Source organism: Neolamprologus brichardi, chromosome 17, assembly GCF_056152115.1.
Source record: "Neolamprologus brichardi isolate AB-2024 chromosome 17, ASM5615211v1, whole genome shotgun sequence".
In the NCBI taxonomy this organism is placed as follows: domain Eukaryota; kingdom Metazoa; phylum Chordata; class Actinopteri; order Cichliformes; family Cichlidae; genus Neolamprologus; species Neolamprologus brichardi.
This window is the reverse complement of record NC_142120.1, coordinates 22,922,439-22,941,215: the sequence shown is the minus strand read 5'-3', so window position 1 is coordinate 22,941,215 and position 18,777 is coordinate 22,922,439. Positions and strand designations below refer to the sequence as shown.

The 18,777-nt window shown below is 41.8% G+C and overlaps 1 protein-coding gene across 2 annotated transcripts in view; it reads right to left on the bottom strand.

Annotated features, from left to right (window-relative positions):
* ptpro (protein tyrosine phosphatase receptor type O) overlaps window positions 1-18,777 on the bottom strand; it is a 45,313-nt gene that overhangs the window by 14,491 nt on the left and 12,045 nt on the right. Inside the window, exons 3-17 of one of the 2 annotated variants that reach the window (XM_006781065.3) lie at window positions 18,391-18,546; window positions 17,339-17,491; window positions 16,528-17,043; window positions 16,288-16,449; window positions 15,939-16,135; window positions 15,490-15,610; window positions 15,192-15,385; window positions 14,995-15,106; window positions 14,267-14,430; window positions 12,707-12,827; window positions 11,513-11,649; window positions 7,145-7,283; window positions 6,428-6,548; window positions 4,743-4,811; window positions 2,413-2,496 (exon numbers count right to left, since the gene is read on the bottom strand). In XM_006781065.3, coding sequence (XP_006781128.2) covers window positions 2,413-2,496; window positions 4,743-4,811; window positions 6,428-6,548; window positions 7,145-7,283; window positions 11,513-11,649; window positions 12,707-12,827; window positions 14,267-14,430; window positions 14,995-15,106; window positions 15,192-15,385; window positions 15,490-15,610; window positions 15,939-16,135; window positions 16,288-16,449; window positions 16,528-17,043; window positions 17,339-17,491; window positions 18,391-18,546 — 2,446 coding nt within the window. The remainder of the gene's footprint in view (window positions 1-2,412; window positions 2,497-4,742; window positions 4,812-6,427; window positions 6,549-7,144; window positions 7,284-11,512; window positions 11,650-12,706; window positions 12,828-14,266; window positions 14,431-14,994; window positions 15,107-15,191; window positions 15,386-15,489; window positions 15,611-15,938; window positions 16,136-16,287; window positions 16,450-16,527; window positions 17,044-17,338; window positions 17,492-18,390; window positions 18,547-18,777) is intronic. The other variant, XM_006781066.3, reaches the window with a different exon arrangement.

The following is an 18,777-nucleotide window of genomic DNA, read 5'->3' as shown; positions in this document are numbered from 1 at the left end:
AGTGATGGATTGTAGACGAATTGCAATTATCAGTGCAGACTGACTCAGACTTCAGTATATTGGCAATCTGTCTGCATTTATACATTATCAAGATCTTATTTGTCAATCTTCTCCAATTTTTTTGAGAGTGATTGCAGTCAGTCCGAGTTGAAATACGACCGTTTCAAGACAGGTTGCTTCCTACCAGGCAACCTGTACAGTCACCTTGTGATTGCCCAGAGGTTAAAGGTGTTACACAGTTAACCTCTGCATTACCCAGGAGGTCAAGGAGGTTGCTGTCCTATTTTCACCCTAGTGTGACTGAGCCATTAAGTTTCTCCACAATCATGCATCTTCTGTAATTTTTGCTCTTCATACTTCTGTATCTACATTCAACCATTTAACACAAATTGTGTTAAATTGGGCCAAATTTCCCCCTGAATCACTCATGATGTCCTGAAAGTTCCTTGGTTTACAACCAAGTTTTCAAACATCAAGTGGGAGGAAATCTGGAGACGCTAAAACACAATCCGCTAGTTCATCTTGATCCATCAACATGCACATCACATCTACAATCTATGAGAGAACAGAAATCACAACTGAGTAACGAAGAGACGTCTAAAGAGAAAGTCCACAAAGAGAGAGACAGGGAGCATGCAGACACCAAAGCCGGAGTTAGCATCGAGAGTTCGCTTCATGCTGAAGTACATCCAACATGTTAGTAGAAATACACTCAATGTGACTTTGAAGGTGTAACCACAGACACAGCATTGCAAGACAAAGTTCAACATGTCAGAAATTACATCTGACTACCTATTTACCTCGGGAGTTCCCTGTAGTTTCAAAATGAAGTGTCAAAATGCTAAAGAACAGTCTGGTGATGTTTTATATATTAAGTTTGATATATTTTTGTTCTTGTCAACAAACAGTCACATGTCCAATCCGACACTGAGTTTTGTCTCCTGCTAGCAACTAACACTAAAGAAAACATTACAAATAAAAATAATTTATAACACAAAAAAACCTAAAGGGTTCCAAAATGGATCCCTGAGGAACACCAGATTTCACATTCACAGAAGCAGAATTGCAAGTGATCTATTTATACATCTAAAGACAATATTTATGTTATTTGACTGTTTTATTTGATATTTATCTACATATAAACATGAATTAGTAAACATGAATAGTAAGAAATTCCAGCTGATTATACTAGATAACTTAAAAATGATCACATTTGTTTTTTGGTTTAGTCCCAAATAGTTAGAGTTAGAATTTTTGTGAGCATTAAGTGTAACATAATGCTATAAGCACACACCCAAAATTGTATTTTTGAGGACTAAAGGCCATGCATAAATAAAACAGTAAATCCCTGGTGACAGAAAAATAGGTCTTGGGTGCATTTGTAACATAAACTATGTATTGTACTGAATTGAGGTAGTGGTTCTTACACAAAAAGTACCAAACTGAATATCCTGAAGCTTGGTGGCGACGTGGAGCATGGATTATTGAAGAAACCTGTTACATTTTGGTTTTAATCCCGATCACTTTAAACTTGCAAAAGAAGACAATGGCTTTGCAATTAGGCTAATTCATTCAGTCATATTAAATGAGTGTGTCCTGGAAACACAACACAGGCCTTGAAATTAACCCTTGTAAAAAACTAAATTCACTATCTAATCTAAGTAAATTTGCTAGAATTAGAGAACCATCACAGGACATTTTCAGCCACACCATCCCTATGCAGTCGTGGTATGCAATGAAGGCACTAGTTTCTTAAAAGATAAATGAGTGTATTTTGGCTATAGAAGCATGGATAAAACTGAGGGAGGAGCTCAAGGTGGTTGGATAGGTCTATTAATGTTGTACTTTTAAACAGGACATGGCTATTTGTTTTCTACCAACCACCAAAACAGTCACTGCCCTACTTTAACTCTGTGGTTATTATTTTAAACTTGATGAAGTGGTTATTTTAACCCAAACCACAATGTTTTCCTGATTGAAATGCACCAAAACACCTATAGCCAATCAGAAGTTATTTCATTGCTACAAAAAAAGGATCAAAGCTTTTGACCCATTAATCTCTCACTTCTCTTGTTTTATGTGGACCATTGTTGACCAATGAAAAGGACTTATTTGTTGGCAATAGTTTGGTTTTCTTTGTAATTGATATTAAAAAAAATATTGACCTAAAAGTAGAAAATATGAATGATGAAAACCCTGAGGTACATCACACTGACAAATGGATTGTTGTTTTACTCCATACAAAACACCACCAGACTTATTTGTGAACTCTGGATCCAGAGGTGATCCGTGACTCCTCACTTTGGTTAATTTTGAGAGTAAAACAGTGTCTCTGATCAATACTGTCGGCTGTGGCTCTGCTTAGACATGCCCCTGAAGTGCAGTGTTTTTGGCCAGCAAGTGCTTACTTACCAAGGATTAATATAAAAAGCCAAAAGATAGTCAGTCCAAAGGCAGGATGGCAGTAGGGTAAGGAAGGCAAAGAGACTTCTTCGCCTGAAGGGGGTTCAAATAAAAACAAGAATAAAAAAAAAAAAAAAAACCCAGACACGAGGGGGGTGATAGGTTGGGGACAGAACATGGTGCTCCATTAGTAAAGAGGCACAGAGCGTCAAGAGCTTCACATTAGTGCTGAACACAGAGTTAATGCATCATGCAGCCGCTCAGAGAGTGTCCTGTTGTGTCTCTGGAGGACAACAGGAGTCTGTATGCTGCTGGACGTCAATGGCCACTCTGTTTCTTTTACACAACCCCCCAGCCTGAGTCTGTGACATCACTGCGTCCTCCCCGCCATCCCACAATGCAACCCTCAGCCAGGACCGACACCATGTATAAACAGTTCTCAGTTTGTCACTTGGCAGTGACAGCCACCTTTATGAACCTGATGATCTCATTTACATTTGTGGTGCCTGAGTAATGACCCCACTGATGCCGATACATTTATGAACTCCTCTTTGTCCGTCTGGGTTTTCCTGAGTTTTCTTGATGAAGCTCGGGAACACAAACATTAAAATTTAAGTCATGTCAAACTTCTACATTTTATTGCCACAGACTTAAATGTCTCTGTAGTATCAAGTAATAAAACTAAGTCTAAAACTAATACTAAAACAACTTACTGGATGAATTATCTTGCTGACTTGTTCATAAAAATTAGAAAACATTTAGCCGGCTAGATACACTGGATAATACACTGTTAGTTTCATTCCAATTTTTATCTTTGAAAAATATTTGCATCACCTTCTTGCAAATAAAATTATCTAACCTATGTCATAACAGTGTAAAACTGTGAGTTTAAAAAATGAATATCCCAGGAAGTGAGCTTTGAGGTACACCATACTGGTTTACACTGGTTGCTTTGGGCTTTTTTCAGGATTTGTTGAAAGCAATCAAAGAATTCAGATAAAAATCAGGTTAATTAGAAGGTAAATTACATTAATTACATTAAGACTTATCTTCCTTAACTCTTTCCCCCACAAACATGACATTTGACGACCTCCCCTGAGGTGTAGCAAGTTTCTACACTTCAGTGTATATTAATGAAGAGGGGGTTTGATGACAATTACAGTCATTTTTGGGTTTCTCCAAGAGAAGGTCCATTGGAAGAGACCACCTTTGCTAAATTCTGATGCACTATAAGCAGAAATCACTCAGTTCATATAAGAACTCCTATTAGGCTTTCAAGGCATAAAGAGTTCAATCAGAATTAAACATAACATTGTACAAAACATATGGAGAATTGTTCATCATGATGTGTTTCTTGCTTATACCTTTCATATTTTACAACTATAAATAACCTAACTGTACATCATATTTATATTGTTTTGCTCTATTTTTTATGCTGTTTGTGGTTTTTGTTTTTCTTTAAGTGGTTCCATTGTTATATAACATAAAAAAGGATCATTTACTTCTTTAAAACTTGATATATTCAGATAAATGCTCTCGACAGAATTTCCTTTTGGAGCATCAGTGGGGGCTTCGCGTTTTCATCACATCCACACTGCTGTGACATCACACAGTGAGTCTGTCCACATGCACATTAAAAGCAAACTGCACCATCACATCAAGAAGAAGAAGACACTCTGATGGAAATGTGCATTTAGTGATGGAAGGTCAAATACAACAGCAGATGGAAGCCAAGGTTCTGCCTTAACTGACCGTCTTTCAGCTGTTATATTAATCACAAATCTCCAAATGTTTGTCAGAAATAACATGTGAGACTGAATCTGATCCATCAGCCACTTCACAGTTTAAAAACAGGCACTTTTTGCCTCTTCTGCTTGATTTTAAAGGAGAAATAAAATTGAATTATCTTTTCTTGTTTTGAACAAATTAACACGACTGACTCAAAAAGCAACATTTTGTCCTTTTAATCTGAGATTAGGGGAAATTCAAAGCTTTCATCATCATCAAACACCCCATTTCAGCTGGTCCAAACAAAGCAGGCAAGGGTGCTGAGCTCTTTGTCGTCGTCATCATCATCATCATGGTCATCGTCACCTCAAGCTGTATAAAGCACCACAGATGAGCTATAATCTGTGCCTATATGTTCAAATCCCTAATCTGCCTCTTCAATCCCCCTTCCGGGCTGCTAATCTGCCTCTGATTGGGTCTTTCGAGGGTGTTTGCACATCCAAAACCGAGGTTGTGTGATTACTCTAAATCCAAGCTAAAACAACATCCACCCGTGCGTGAACGCTTAATTTGTGATCTGAAGATGAACAAACACATGACGAAGCTCGTACCAGTTATATGGAAGCTTTCCGTCTCTCTCAAACGAGGCGAAGTTGACAAAGGTCTCTGCGCCACACTCTCTGAAACAGAAATTAACAAGCACATGTGGTGAGAACAGCTCAGTTTGAGGAACTCAGAAATAATAGATGACTTATAAGGAAATGGAGGAAGCTGTGAAGTGAGTATGAAAAGAAAATTTACAGTGAAGTAAAGAATTTATCAAGCCATCTGAAAATAATGACTTTCTTTGCTCAAACATTTTAGAAACATTTAAAAAAATAAAAATTCAAAAAGGTGAAAAATTAAAATGAAAAAGATAGAATAACTGGAGAGATGATGCAGGGTAAAGTTACGATCATAAGGTAATCATAACTTTAAATTTAAATGTTTTAACATCTGCATGTGATCCACTAGTAAAAGTCCGCATGCCGCATTCTGATTGGCTCATGTAAAAAATTTGAAATAATTCTGCTTACTGATGTTTATTAATGCTTTCCATTACATTTTTTAACGACTTTGGCCACATAAAATTAAATGTAGAACTATTAACTTATAATTTTACAATGTTAACTTTTGCATTAAATTATTTTGACACATTTAAAAAACACTACTCAATGTTAAAAAGGTTCTAGTGCTTCTGTAGTATGACCTACATTAAAAAACCTGAATTATAACGTAAGTGTAACGAAAACTGTTGAGTAAAAATTATATGATTTAATTTTAAATTAACGTCAACATTTTTAAATGCACCATTTTAATGTCACAGCATTTATATCCTGCATAAATATGATACAAAAACTCCTAAATTGAATGTGGAAAGTAGAAACTGATTTAAAATGTATTCATTTTAACTTTTGTATTAAATTGATTTTTATTTTCATAATTTTCATGTTAAAAAAGTAAATCTTTTATTTTTGTCATACATGTAAGTATTTTTTATTTTCCACATTATATTTGAGATGTAGCAAAAAGTATTATATCAGTATCAGTATTTTATTTTAGTACAAAAGAGAATACCATTATTCTATAAATCTGTAAAACACACATATTACAGTACACACAGTGTAATACTGTGTAAATATTGCTTCCTCAATAACGTGTAGGTCTATAAAGTGCCTCGTAAACACCACCCATGCCGCTCAGCCTCCTGACAAGAGGAAGTAGTTTGTGTCCTAACTCGTGCGTGTCATGACTCTAAGAATAAAAGGTGTTATTATTATGAATGCCAGTTAGCTGGGCATTAACGGCTGACCACAGCAGACCACAGCTTGACCGCTTTATAGATTAGTGTACAGCATGCAGACACCCTCTCAGTTATTTCCTCAGAAATTCAGCTGTGAATCACTCTGAAGCTCCAAGATTATTCATGCTCATTAACTCCAATAACTGTAATCCAAATTCCATCATTTCTATTTCTATTACTTTTCTTAAAACTAGAATAAAGTCCATAAACTGATCTCAATGGGCATTTCAAAAATAAGACATTTAGGACACATGCTTGGTTTTTTTTTGCAGGATCTGCTGCAGAAATGCATACAGAAACTAACCTCATACACTACAACTCATGCACAGTAAACTCATACACTGTATCTCATACACTATAACTGTCACACAGAGTGAAGCTGTGAAGGCCAAATGAACAACAGATGACTGTGTGACAGCAGAGGGCACTGCTGCTGTGCTGACTTTGAGTTACCTGGTCATCTGCAGGTGTTTCTTGCGCAGCACAAGCAGGAACAGAACGAGCAGGCTGATGAGCAGGATGCTGAGGACAGCCAGAGCCGAGATGGCAGCAACGCTTGGATTCATCTCTTTGGCTGCAGATATACAGACAGACGCACAGACAGACGTTGTTACCTCTCAGCACAGTCCTCGCCGATTTCATCAGTTTTCTCAACACAGAACCCTTCCTGTATGGTACTTTTCACATTAAAGTTCTTTTATCAAGCGGGTGGCCACCAACTGTACTTTGCTACAAACATAGACTATAAAAGACCGACATAGAAATTGTGAGCTTCTTGTTGTGTTGAAAGAGGGGTGGATCTCACAATCCTTACTCATTGATTTACAACCTGTAAATCAATGCTCACTGGTTAACACCTGTTATGACAAGGTGTTAACCAATGAGCTTGCTGCTCCTCTGTGACTAACGGCACCAAAACATTTCACTGAGTCGCTGCAAGCAGCTGGAAAGAGTTCACTGAGCTCAGCTCCACAGCACAAATCTTCTTCATGTCATACTCACCCTCAGTGACTGCAGTTCACTTTACTGCCTGCAGGAGTGACTAAAAACATTTTAAATCTTCAAATTAAAGAGCTGCACTTAGTTCAGTTTTCACTTTTAAGATGTTTTCAGGGCTCAAATAAAGACAGTCACTGCCCTCCTATGGTGCAGGTAAATGGTGCCACCTACCAACAGTGCTGACGCTGATGTGTGTGGGTTTGCTGGGCGTGCTGTAGCTGAAGCTGGTGACGGTGCAGTTGTAGCTGGACGATGGTATCAAACCAGAAATGGTGACCACGTGGGAGGTGGAGGTCTGCGGCTCAAGGGCCTGAGGAAGAGGAAGAAGAGGTCAGATTTGAAGTCCAGATAAAGACAATGGGCTGAGCGGCTGCTGACCCCAGCCTCGTGCTCACTAAAACTGTATTTTTGTTTATGACCACATATTTCACATTTTCCAAAACTCTTTGGTGTTTTGTTGTTGTTACTACTATAACCCTAGTTCCAGTATGTGCTTCACTGCTAAATCTGTCAAGACGTTTAAAAAGAAGAAGCTAAAGAAAATTGTACTGTCTTAATTTTCCCAAATATTTCCATGGTTACGTGGCACTTCCTGTTTCTGCAACTCTAATTTTAAATTTGGTCAAACGAGAGACTTCTCACTGGACAGAAACCAGTGCACTCAAGTTTGAATCATTAACAACTGCCTGAAGCTTTCCTTGCCATTCTACGATCAGACATCTTATTGACCTGCATCTCTGCACACGTGCTGCCAAATTACCCTTGGCAGCACTAGGCCTATCTAAATCCTTTTTGTTAGTCTCCTTTTATCGCCTACCTCTTCATATGGAACCATGGATGTCACCAAGTTTCTGTTTTCAAGGTCCAGACCTCCAACACCAGTTCCTGCTAACCTCCCTGCAGTCATTCACCTTTATTTTACCTGAAAGCTGGACTCATATCAAAAATGTTCTCTTAGCGAGTTAGCTGCTGTACAAGCTCACAGCATCCCACAGATACCACGCAGCACATATACAGTGGGGCAAAAAAGTATTTAGTCAGCCACCGATTGTGCAAGTTCCCCCACTGAAAATGATGACAGAGGTCAGTAATTTGCACCAGAGGTACACTTCAACTGTGAGAGACAGAATGTGAAAAAAAAAAAATCCATGAATTCACATGGTAGGATTTGTAAAGAATTTATTCGTAAATCAGGGTGGAAAATAAGTATTTGGTCAATAACAAAAATATAACTCAATACTTTGTAACATAACCTTTGTTGGCAATAACAGAGGTCAAACGTTTACTATAGGTCTTTACCAGGTTTGCACACACAGTAGCTGGTATTTTGGCCCATTCCTCCATGCAGATCTTCTCAAGAGCAGTGATGTTTTGGGGCTGTCGCCGAGCAACACGGACTTTCAACTCCCGCCACAGATTTTCTATGGGGTTGAGGTCTGGAGACTGGCTAGGCCACTCCAGGACTTTCAAATGCTTCTTACGGAGCCACTCCTTTGTTGCCCGGACGGTGTGTTTTGGATCATTGTCATGTTGGAAGACCCAGCCTCGTTTCATCTTCAAAGTTCTCAGTGATGGAAGGAGGTTTTGGCTCAAAATCTCACGATACTTGGCCCCATTCATTCTGTCCTTAACACGGATCAGTCGTCCTGTCCCCTTGGCAGAAAAACAGCCCCATAGCATGATGTTTCCACCCCCATGCTTCACAGTAGGTATGGTGTTCTTGGGATGCAACTCAGTATTCTTCTTCCTCCAAACACGACGAGTTGAGTTTATACCAAAAAGTTCTACTTTGGTTTCATCTGACCACATGACATTCTCCCAATCCTCTGCTGTATCATCCATGTGCTCTCTGGCAAACTTCAGACGGGCCTAGACATGCACTGGCTTCAGCAGCGGAACACGTCTGGCACTGCGGGATTTGATTCCCTGCCGTTGTAGTGTGTTACTGATGGTGACCTTTGTTACTTTGGTCCCAGCTCTCTGCAGGTCATTCACCAGGTCCCCCCGTGTGGTTCTGGGATCTTTGCTCACCGTTCTCATGATCATTTTGACCCCACGGGATGAGATCTTGCGTGGAGCCCCAGATCGAGGGAGATTATCAGTGGTCTTGTATGTCTTCCATTTTCTGATGATTGCTCCCACAGTTGATTTTTTCACACCAAGCTGCTTGCCTATTGTAGATTCACTCTTCCCAGTCTGGTGCAGGTCTACAATTCTTTTCCTGGTGTCCTTCGAAAGCTCTTTGGTCTTGGCCATGGCGGAGTTTGGAGTCTGACTGGTTGAGGCTGTAGACAGGTGTCTTTTATACAGATGATGAGGTCAAACAGGTGCCATTCATACAGGTAACGAGTGGGGGACAGAAAAGCTTCTTACAGAAGACGTTACAGGTCTGTGAGAGCCAGGGATTTTCCTTGTTTGAGGTGACCAAATACTTATTTTCCACCCTGATTTACGAATAAATTCTTTACAAATCCTACCATGTGAATTCATGGATTTTTTTTCCACATTCTGTCTCTCACAGTTGAAGTGTACCTCTGGTGCAAATTACTGACCTCTGTCATCATTTTAAGTGGGGGAACTTGCACAATCGGTGGCTGACTAAATACTTTTTTGCCCCACTGTATGTGATCCACAGCCATCCACAACGAATACACGCCTTCTTCACCATGTTCTTCATCATCTGCAGAAAAAACCTGTCTGATGACTCCAAAAGCAGCTGTTTTGGAGCACAGCTGGAAACAGCTGTAAGTTTCCTGCTATCAGAGGCTTTGGGTTCTAACGTGCAGATGACCAGAGAGGTTGGGGTCAAATCATCCAAATGCATCACAGGCAGAAAAAAAAAATTCTCTCTTTTTAAAAGTAAAGTAGGATTTATTTCCAAAATAAAAGATTTATTTCACTTTTAAGCTTTCTAATGAGATTAGCTGCAACTGATCCACATAAACACCAACCAAACACAGGTGCTGAGCGGCTCTTTGGGGCATTATTTTGCTTTCATGATAAAAAAAACTTCAGCCTGCAGACGGTAAACCAGCCATTACACTGAAAGGACGTTAAAAAACAACAAAACACAGTCAGGGATGAAAGCTCGATACGGGAAGAAAACCATGTTTTCTAAACTCTTCTCCTATAGACTTTAAGACTGACAGACGCTCAAAAATTCTGATCAGAAATCAGCTGATTTTTTTCCTTTCAGATGCGAAACATCAACAGATTTCCCAAACGTTTGCCATTTGTCATTATTTAACTCCTTAAAGGGATATACGCCAGCTGTATAAAAATAATCTTGTTTTACTGTCCCAACAATATCAGGCCGATCGTGCTCTCTCCACCTCAGCTGGTGTAGGTCAAATACGACCAATCACATCAGAGTCCTCACAGATCTGAGTTTGGTCTCAGACTGAAAGTGAAAAGTTTCAACTGGTTTATGGTGCTGAAGAGCTCGAGTTTTGGACCTCCTATAATTTGACGCTGACTCATCCTTTTATATATAATCTGATTCCTTTTGAGACGCCATGAAAGCTTTTCAACTCGCTGCAGGACACCCCGACCACAAGACCCAGGCCTTTCATGACATGTCATCATGTTTTACTGCAGACTTCAGGCTTTGTGTGAGTTTGTTTTGAGTCAGTCTGCTCTCAAGTTTTAAACAGCTAAAATAAAAGAAGGAAACAATCAATCATTTCCCCTTAGATGTGAACTCACTCTATTCTGCTTTCAGCTTTGATCACACTTTCAGTTCTTTAATTAAAGCCGGCATCCAGCTCGTTAGCTTGGGAACAAACTAAATTTCAAGCCTGCAGGTAAAAACACGTGTTCAGCATCAGCAGCTCGTTATCGCTGCAAATCTGGTCCCCTGTGTCTGTGTCCGGGTTCATTACTGTGTTCAGGGAGCTTCAGTTTGGGATTATTGATTACTGCATTTTATTATTCTTTGGGTCACATGATCAGAAAACTGTTAATACAGATCCCATGTGGCCAATATGAAACAAATTCACCAGCCTGAGAGAGCCTCAATGAATTTATTCACGCTGATGCTCGAAGAAAACGGCTGCGACTTCTGTCATTCCTCCTCTTTGTTTCTACAGCAGCTAAAATCTGATTTGCAAAAATCAAACTTTTTGGTTGTAGCAGCCAGGCTTGGAGTTCCCCAGGGATCGATCATCGATCCTCACTGGATCAGTCTGGTTTATTTCTCATCAGCATGTCATGTCATCTCATGTTTAACAACTTCCACATTTCTGCGGGATTATCTCAGAAACTTTCACATCAGCAAAACACAAAAGTAGTTCCTTTATTATTGATTTATCTACGCATCACATTTTTATTTTCACAATTAACAAAAGTTTGGTTGACTTAATGTCTGAACAACATAGAAAAATCTTTGAAATTAATGAATTTGTATGAGTTAAAACAAAAAACACTTGCAGAGCTGAAACTAACTTGTAATCTCGCTCTTTTGTAATCCTTTCCTAATCGTCTCAGACCTGCAGCTGAGGCAATGAAAGCTGATATAGAGCATGGCTGGAGCACTTTTACCTTGAGCTGCTCCTTGCTGGCTTTGCTGGGTCTGCAGAGGACCTGGTAATAGTCGACCACTCCCTCCTCGGTCCACAGCAGAGTCACGGACGAGTGAGTGGCGTTGACGGCATACAGCGATCTGGGAGGAGCCGGCTCTGCAGGAAACAGCAGCGAAAACCCTTCATGAGAGCTTACAGTGCAGGACAAACTGTGGTGGTGAACTGTAGGGCTGAGCCGAGCCGAAGCTTGCTAAAGACCCCGCACTTCCTCTGAGGAGGACTGAAATAGTCTGATACGCTCAGAAGGGGAAGTGGAGAAAATGAAGTTTCATGTTCACTCTGTGAGTCTGACCTCAGACCCACAGCACAGATTAACAAGCAGAGAGGCCGCCGCTCGGTGATCAGCACCGAGACGTCTTTCCCACTTACATCCTTCACGTTTTCTCCTGCAGCCCAGAGTTTCATTTTCTCAATTATCTCTCTACAAACTGACAGAAACAGCAAACAGGTTTTACACGTCATCCTATCACAAGGACAGAATTTTGTCCATTATGTCCATTATGCTGGATAACAGCCTGCAGTGTCTCACACTCATCTCCTAAATGATCCCAGCCCGTTCTTCTTTGGGGAACCTCTCAGGTTCCTCCAGATCTGTCCCCAGATCGTCCTCAACATACTTCAGTCTGACACGAAGGTGTCTCTTCTGCAGAAGTGGAATTGTTCTCAGTCTGCAGCCTCATTACTTAATATTATAACTTGATAACTTTCTAAATCCACCTCCTGCTTTATGAGCATAACTGATTCTTTTTCTCAGGTCTAAAGTGATTTCTTTGGTTTAACGCGTGATGCTTTCTCAGCAACAGCTCAAACTTTTACTGGAGTTTAATACTGATTGTAATCCAGAAGCTAACCCTCCCTTTAACTCAATTTTACAGCTCTGAGAATTACAGAGTTAAAGGTCGGTCTTTCAGTGGGGTGAAAATATTGTTCAGTTATCGTGTACTAATATAATTCATTTATTCTTTCTCAAGAAAACTGGGATGATTTTTTTGAAAAAGCACTCGGGGAACTTTGGGGGAGTTAGTCTGTTAGTCTGCGCAGCCGGCTGCCTCTTTAGGTTTTACGTATGAAACCCTGATGTAGCGGAAACCTTGTTAACACTGCATAGCTGCATCATTATTGCATCTTTAAATTGCAGTGAATACTCGCTGACCCAGTTTGATGATGTTTGGCGTGGACGTGTTCCTGCTGCGCTCTGTGCATGCCGTCACCGTCAGGTTGTAGATGTCTCCGGGAGGCAGAGGGAGGCTTGCCCGCATCACGTTCCGAGTCACCTGACACAGCACCACATGTAAACAACACGTAAACAACATGTAAATAACACTTGAACAGCGTGCACACAGTCAGTCCTGAGTGCCCCCTTCCTCCATCTGATGGGGTCATATTCTGCTCTGCCTCTGTCCCACGCGGAGCTGCTGAAAGATTAACAGTGCAGGTATTTTCCTAAAATATCTTTTTAATCTGCCCTGAATAAAACTAAAAATATCCCTGCAGTAAATCCTCACAGCTGTCTGTGTCTCCGTTTAGTCACTGTGACCGTCTGCTTCCACCACGAACTAACGATTAAATATAAATGATCAGCTCTGAGTGTGGAAGCTTTATTAAACTTCTGCAGACCTGCTGACCGCAAACACAACAAGTCCTCAGTCTTCGTACTCTTACATCTAAATACAATTTTAAATTACATTCAACCTCAAAGACCGAACAGACTGTATATAAAAGATGGACATCACCAATGTAACGTTAGCCATTGCTTTGCAAAGCCATGTCCTCTAACCTCCAGCAGAGGCCCCAGCAGTGATGGAGTCCGTAGAAACTATCAGGTTACATCATTAGGGGTGTGGCTTCTTTGACTGACAGGTGGCTGTAGCTGCCAGCTGCCAGTTACATTCAGCAAACTGGACCTCTGGACTGTGTTTGTGTTGTTGGAGTCTTTTGGAGCATTTTTAATGACATTATCCGACCAATAATAAAGCTGCTGTGAGGTTATTATAGAGACAAACTTTGCTAAACAATGCTAACCAAGTTAGCTAGCATTAGATGATAACTTAGCATGCCACCCTCTTATCCAAACAAAACAAACATTTTAAGAAACAAGAAAACAACGAGCTGGCGTCCAGGATGCTAACAAAACTAATGAATGATGTCATGGTGGCTATGCTCATCTTTTATATACACATTTGGAAAAGGAAGTGTAATTTTTGGTTTCAGTCCCCGAGGTCAATGCTCATTACTGAGATTTCTATTTCACATAAATTCTTCAAAATAAAGTTACATTTCTCTTGTTTGTTGTGTTTTTGTAAGCTGGTTTAATTGTTTACACATTTATCAGAACTATCAGTAGCAATCTAGTAGAAATGAAGACTGCTTAACATCCTGAATATAGCTGACATCTACATGCCATCTGTATACGCTCTCAATTAAACCTCCAACATGGCTTGGGACCCTCAGATACTTGATCACAGAAGCGAGCTCAGGCTACGGTGGTAATTGGACTCGTAGAGCAGCGACGTCTGCAGGTCATTCTTCTGCTGCTAATCAGACCATCGAACCAACCCGAAGGAGAGAGTCAATAACAGCTCCGCTCAACCCTGAAATAATGAGCTGCTGCTGGAGACACACTCATCACCGCACAAACGCACAAATACACCTAAAACAGCGAGAACGTGTCTCAGAGTGTCGTGAACACCTAGACAGATGTGTCTGGACTCACGTCAACGGAGTACGTCTTCTCCGGTCCCTTCTTCCCGACAGCGACCACTTGCCAGTGCAGCATCCTTGAGTGTGACAGGTCAATGAAGAGCTCGCCGTATGTCCAGCGGACGTACAGAACGCCATGAGAGTAATCCACAGAGGAGATGTGAGGCGCCTCGGGAGCTGAGAGGAGGAAGAAGAAGGAGACCTGCATCATACGTTTGCAGACACATTAAAGATGTGCCGTCTGGATCTTCACAAGAAATATCAGCAAATAAAAACCAAAATAAAAAAAACGTAAGTAACAATAAAAATTCATGCGTTTTGTTCTTCATCTGTGAGCTGCATTATCAGTAAACCCAGAAAAAGATATAAAATAAAAACAAAATGAATTAGATCATTAAAAATATACATTTATTTTATTTATTTCTATTTTTATGCATAAATTTTAAATTGTATTTTATTTTATTATTTCAGGGAGTGACCAAATTGAGTAATATTTAAACAAAATAAAAAAAATATTTAAACTGTTAAACACTAAAATGTGTTTTAATTTTGCATGTTTTTATTCTTAATTTATTTTTGATTTATTTTTAAATGAAAAAAAAAATGGCTTGAAATTATGTGTCTAAATGTCTCTTTATATAAAAACTAAAAAGTCTATTTATTCTATTTTTAAGTCTAAGTCTGTTTGCTGGATCCTGGCCCAGCCTCCCTCGCAGCGTCCTTGCTGCGGTGAGGCATTACCTGTGACGAAGCTCACGGTGGAGCTGTCGCAGCAGCTGAGCGGTGGGTCACCCCACGTCACCATGGAAACACGGAAATTATAATACCAGGCAGGCAGCAAGTCGGTCACCCTCTGAGAGGAAATAGAGACAAATACGGTGAGGTGGACGCGGCGTGGTGCCATGACATGTTTCCTGTGACGGAGACAGACTGGTTACCACTGAGGCGATGACGGAGGCGGTGGCGGCGATCTCGTAGTAGGTGGTCCACTCAGAGGCAAGCGTGACGGGGTTGAAGAAGAAGGTCTGCAACACATATTTCCTGAAGGCAACGTGGTATGGACGCTGCCAGCTGAGGATCACCGCCGTTGGACTCAGGGGGTAAACGGTGAGCTCGCGCACGCCGGTGGGCTCTGACACAGCACACCGACACAGGCGGGATTTAAGAGTGGAACAGGAAGAACAGGAGCAGGGAACAGGAAGTGGGACTGAAAAAGACGCATAAAGTGACGCTCACCGATATCGATGATGACGGGCTCCGACGGCGGGCTGATCAGGGGTCCATTGGTGTGATAGACGACCACCCGGTATTGAGCACCCGGCGTCAGGTTGGTGATAATGTCACTCGTCGAGTTTTCCTGTCATTAAAAAAATAAAAGGTTAAACGTACTCGGCCTCCTGCCCAGGAGCCTCTGACCAAGGCTTTGGGGCCTTGGTCAGAGGCTCGAGGTCCAAATCGAGGGTCGAAGCTGGAATTTTCAAAAAAATTATTCAAAACAAAAACATTTATAAAGTTTCATAAAGACATTTAAAAGAGAAATATATATATATATATATATATATATATATATATATATATATATATATAGAATTTTTATTCAAATTTATTTTTATTATTTATTCAAAAGACCCCCTGTGTGAGCTTCAATCTGCGGTGCGCAGCCAGTAATGAGTGCCGTGCCTGACCTCGCTGCAGTAGGTGTTCTCCATCCTCTGGCTCAGGCTGGGCTTCAGGCAGGTGGTGGAAACCACTGACACCAGGCTCCCATTGTGGTTCTGCGACGATGGCGCCCAGGAGATGGCAGCGGTGCTCGAGTCCAGCAGCCTGACGCTGACGGCTTGAGGACGCTCTCGCAGGTCCTCCAGCAGCTCGCCGCTGGGACCTGTAACCATTAATAAACCAGCGAAGGAGCAGGTCAACAGGAAGTGGATTACGTTAACAATGACAACACTAGAACAAAGATGCATTTGATTGAATCCATCCTTCATTGCCACACGCCGCTGCATGCGCCATAATCACTTCCTGTACACTTACTGAGGTAGAAGGTGAAGGCAGTGTCGCCACTGCTCTCTCGGGACTCGCAGTCTCCAGACGAGCTCAGTGTGGTCACTTGCACACGGTATATTCCCGGCTCCGTTAACTCTGTAAAGAACTCGTGAGTGCTTTCGTCCACCGTCGCTGTTTCTGTCGAGTTACCTGAGGAGCAGAGCGAGAGGTTCAGAAGCCAACACGGGAACATCTGAGATGTTCTTTATTCAGCTGCTTCCTGCTTACCATCTCTGTAGATGTAGACGTTGAAACCGTCGTAGCTGGTGGGTGGGCGCGGCGGCAGCCAGCGCAGTTCCAAAAGGATTGGAGGAAGCCTGGTGGGCAGGACAGAAGGCTCGGCAGGGAGTGCCATGGCCGAGCCCGGCTCGTTGGAGTCTTCATACTCGGGCAGCACGCCATTAACGAACTCCTCATCCTTGTCGGTGGGAGATGGCTCCGTCGGTTCCAGCCAGTAGCTCGAAGGCTCTGCCTCCTCCGTGCGGCTGTTGTTCACATCAATGGGGGCGCTCACCGTCAACACTTTTGTGGAGGGGGCGTAAGTGACTCCTATTACCTCATCTGAGGTGTTCTCCTCAGCCTGGGTCTCCTCCTCCTCCCGCTCCTCCATCAGTGGGACATCCCGGGCCTGGCGGGGGGATCGCTGCCCACTATCATGTGGGAGCATGTCGGGGAGCTGACCTGGAGCTGCCCTCTGGCTCAAATGGATGATCTTATAGGAGATGTTGAGGGGAGGGTGGGGCACTGGGGGGAGAGAGGGGAGTGAATTATTCTGAGCAGGAAATGGCTAGTCAGCTCGCCAGACGAAGCTCCTCCCGTCTCACCATACATCACTGTTTAAAAAAATGAGGCAGCAGGTCCTCGCTGGAGGCCTCTGAACCGGGCCACCATGTTCTCCAGACCTGATCACTGTATTTACTAAGGCAATGATTCCTGAAAGCAGAACTTAGAGCTTCATGCAGGAAGGTCTGCCTCAGAGCCGATCTAATCTACTCAGTACAGAGCAAGCACTGGACTCTCACAGTGGGAGGGGCCTCACCTGTCCGATGATGCAGCGGTGTGTGAGTGATGTCACTGTGGGTCACCAGTGCAGTTTGGTACACGGTGGCCTCTGAGATCAGCTGGAAGGTGATGTTTCGGTAACACATCCCCGGTAACCAGTGCTTAAACACTGTCTTCCCTCTGTAGAAATCTACAAACAACAAGCAGAAAGAAACACAAAAACACTCTCTTTATTTCTGGAGCTGTGTTAACATCTGTCAGCAGTCAGGACATGAACACCAAAGCAGCTGAAATCAGGTCTGGTCTTTCTCACTCACTATGTGTTAATAGACCCCTCAGCACTGAATCATACTTGTTATTAATCTCTGGCTCTCTTCCACAGCATGTCTTTTATACTGTCATCCTTCTCTCTCCCCAACCGGTCGCAGCTCCCTGAGCCTGGTTCTGTCAGAGGTTTCTTCCTGTTAAAAGGGAGTTTTTCCTTCCCATTGTCGCCAAAGTGCTTGCTTATAGGGGGTCATATGATTGCTAGGTTTTTCTCTGTGTGTATTATTGTAGGGTCTACCTTACAATATGAAGCCCCTTGAGGCGACTGTTGTTGCGGTGCTTTATAAATAAAATTGAATTGAATTGAACTGAATTGAAATGGAGTTCCTCAGGGGTCGATCCTGGGTCCTCTTTCCTTTATATTTGCCTCCACTGAGGTGTGTGCAAGTAAACTTGAAATAACTTGGTTCAGCTCAATTTAGTTTTATTTATATATAACACCAAATCACAATATCAGTTGTCTCAAGCCGCTTTAAGTGGAATAACGTGCTTTCAGAAATGCTTTCCATCAGAGAAAGGCAAGGGCGCCCCAGAGTTCCCCGGAGGATTTCTACCCAATCAGAATCTTCAGTTTGGAGGGGCCAGGCATTTATTCAGACAGACACATTCCTCTATCGCTACTCAGGTGCCTCCACCTGCCAGTCAGACTGTGAACTACAATAACTGTCCTCACATTCAGGCAGAAGGCTCATATTGGTTTACGAAACACACTAAATTACACTAAATAGCACCCACTCATACAAACAGAATGAAATGTTTTACCTTTATAGAGCATCGATCGGCGCTCCTGTCCTTCAGCGTAGCTGATGTTGACTCTGCTAAAGACGTTTCTGGTCGGAGGATCGATTTCAAACACCACGCCAGTCTCTGGAGCCTCCTTATAGTCCAATATCTGAGCACTGCGGACAGGAAGCGGCTCTGAGGAGACAAACGAAACTGAGTCGAAATCACAATCACAGAACTACAGAACAGAGATGTAAGCCCTTTATTTGAACTACATGTCAACAATGCAAAATTTTAAAAATAATAACATTTTCCTAATCCTTGCAACAACAGGTTTTTTTAAGGAGAATTATCCTCATGTTGAGGATAATTCTCCTTCATATATGCTCCTGTATTAAACATAATCAATTAAACTAACCTCAACCA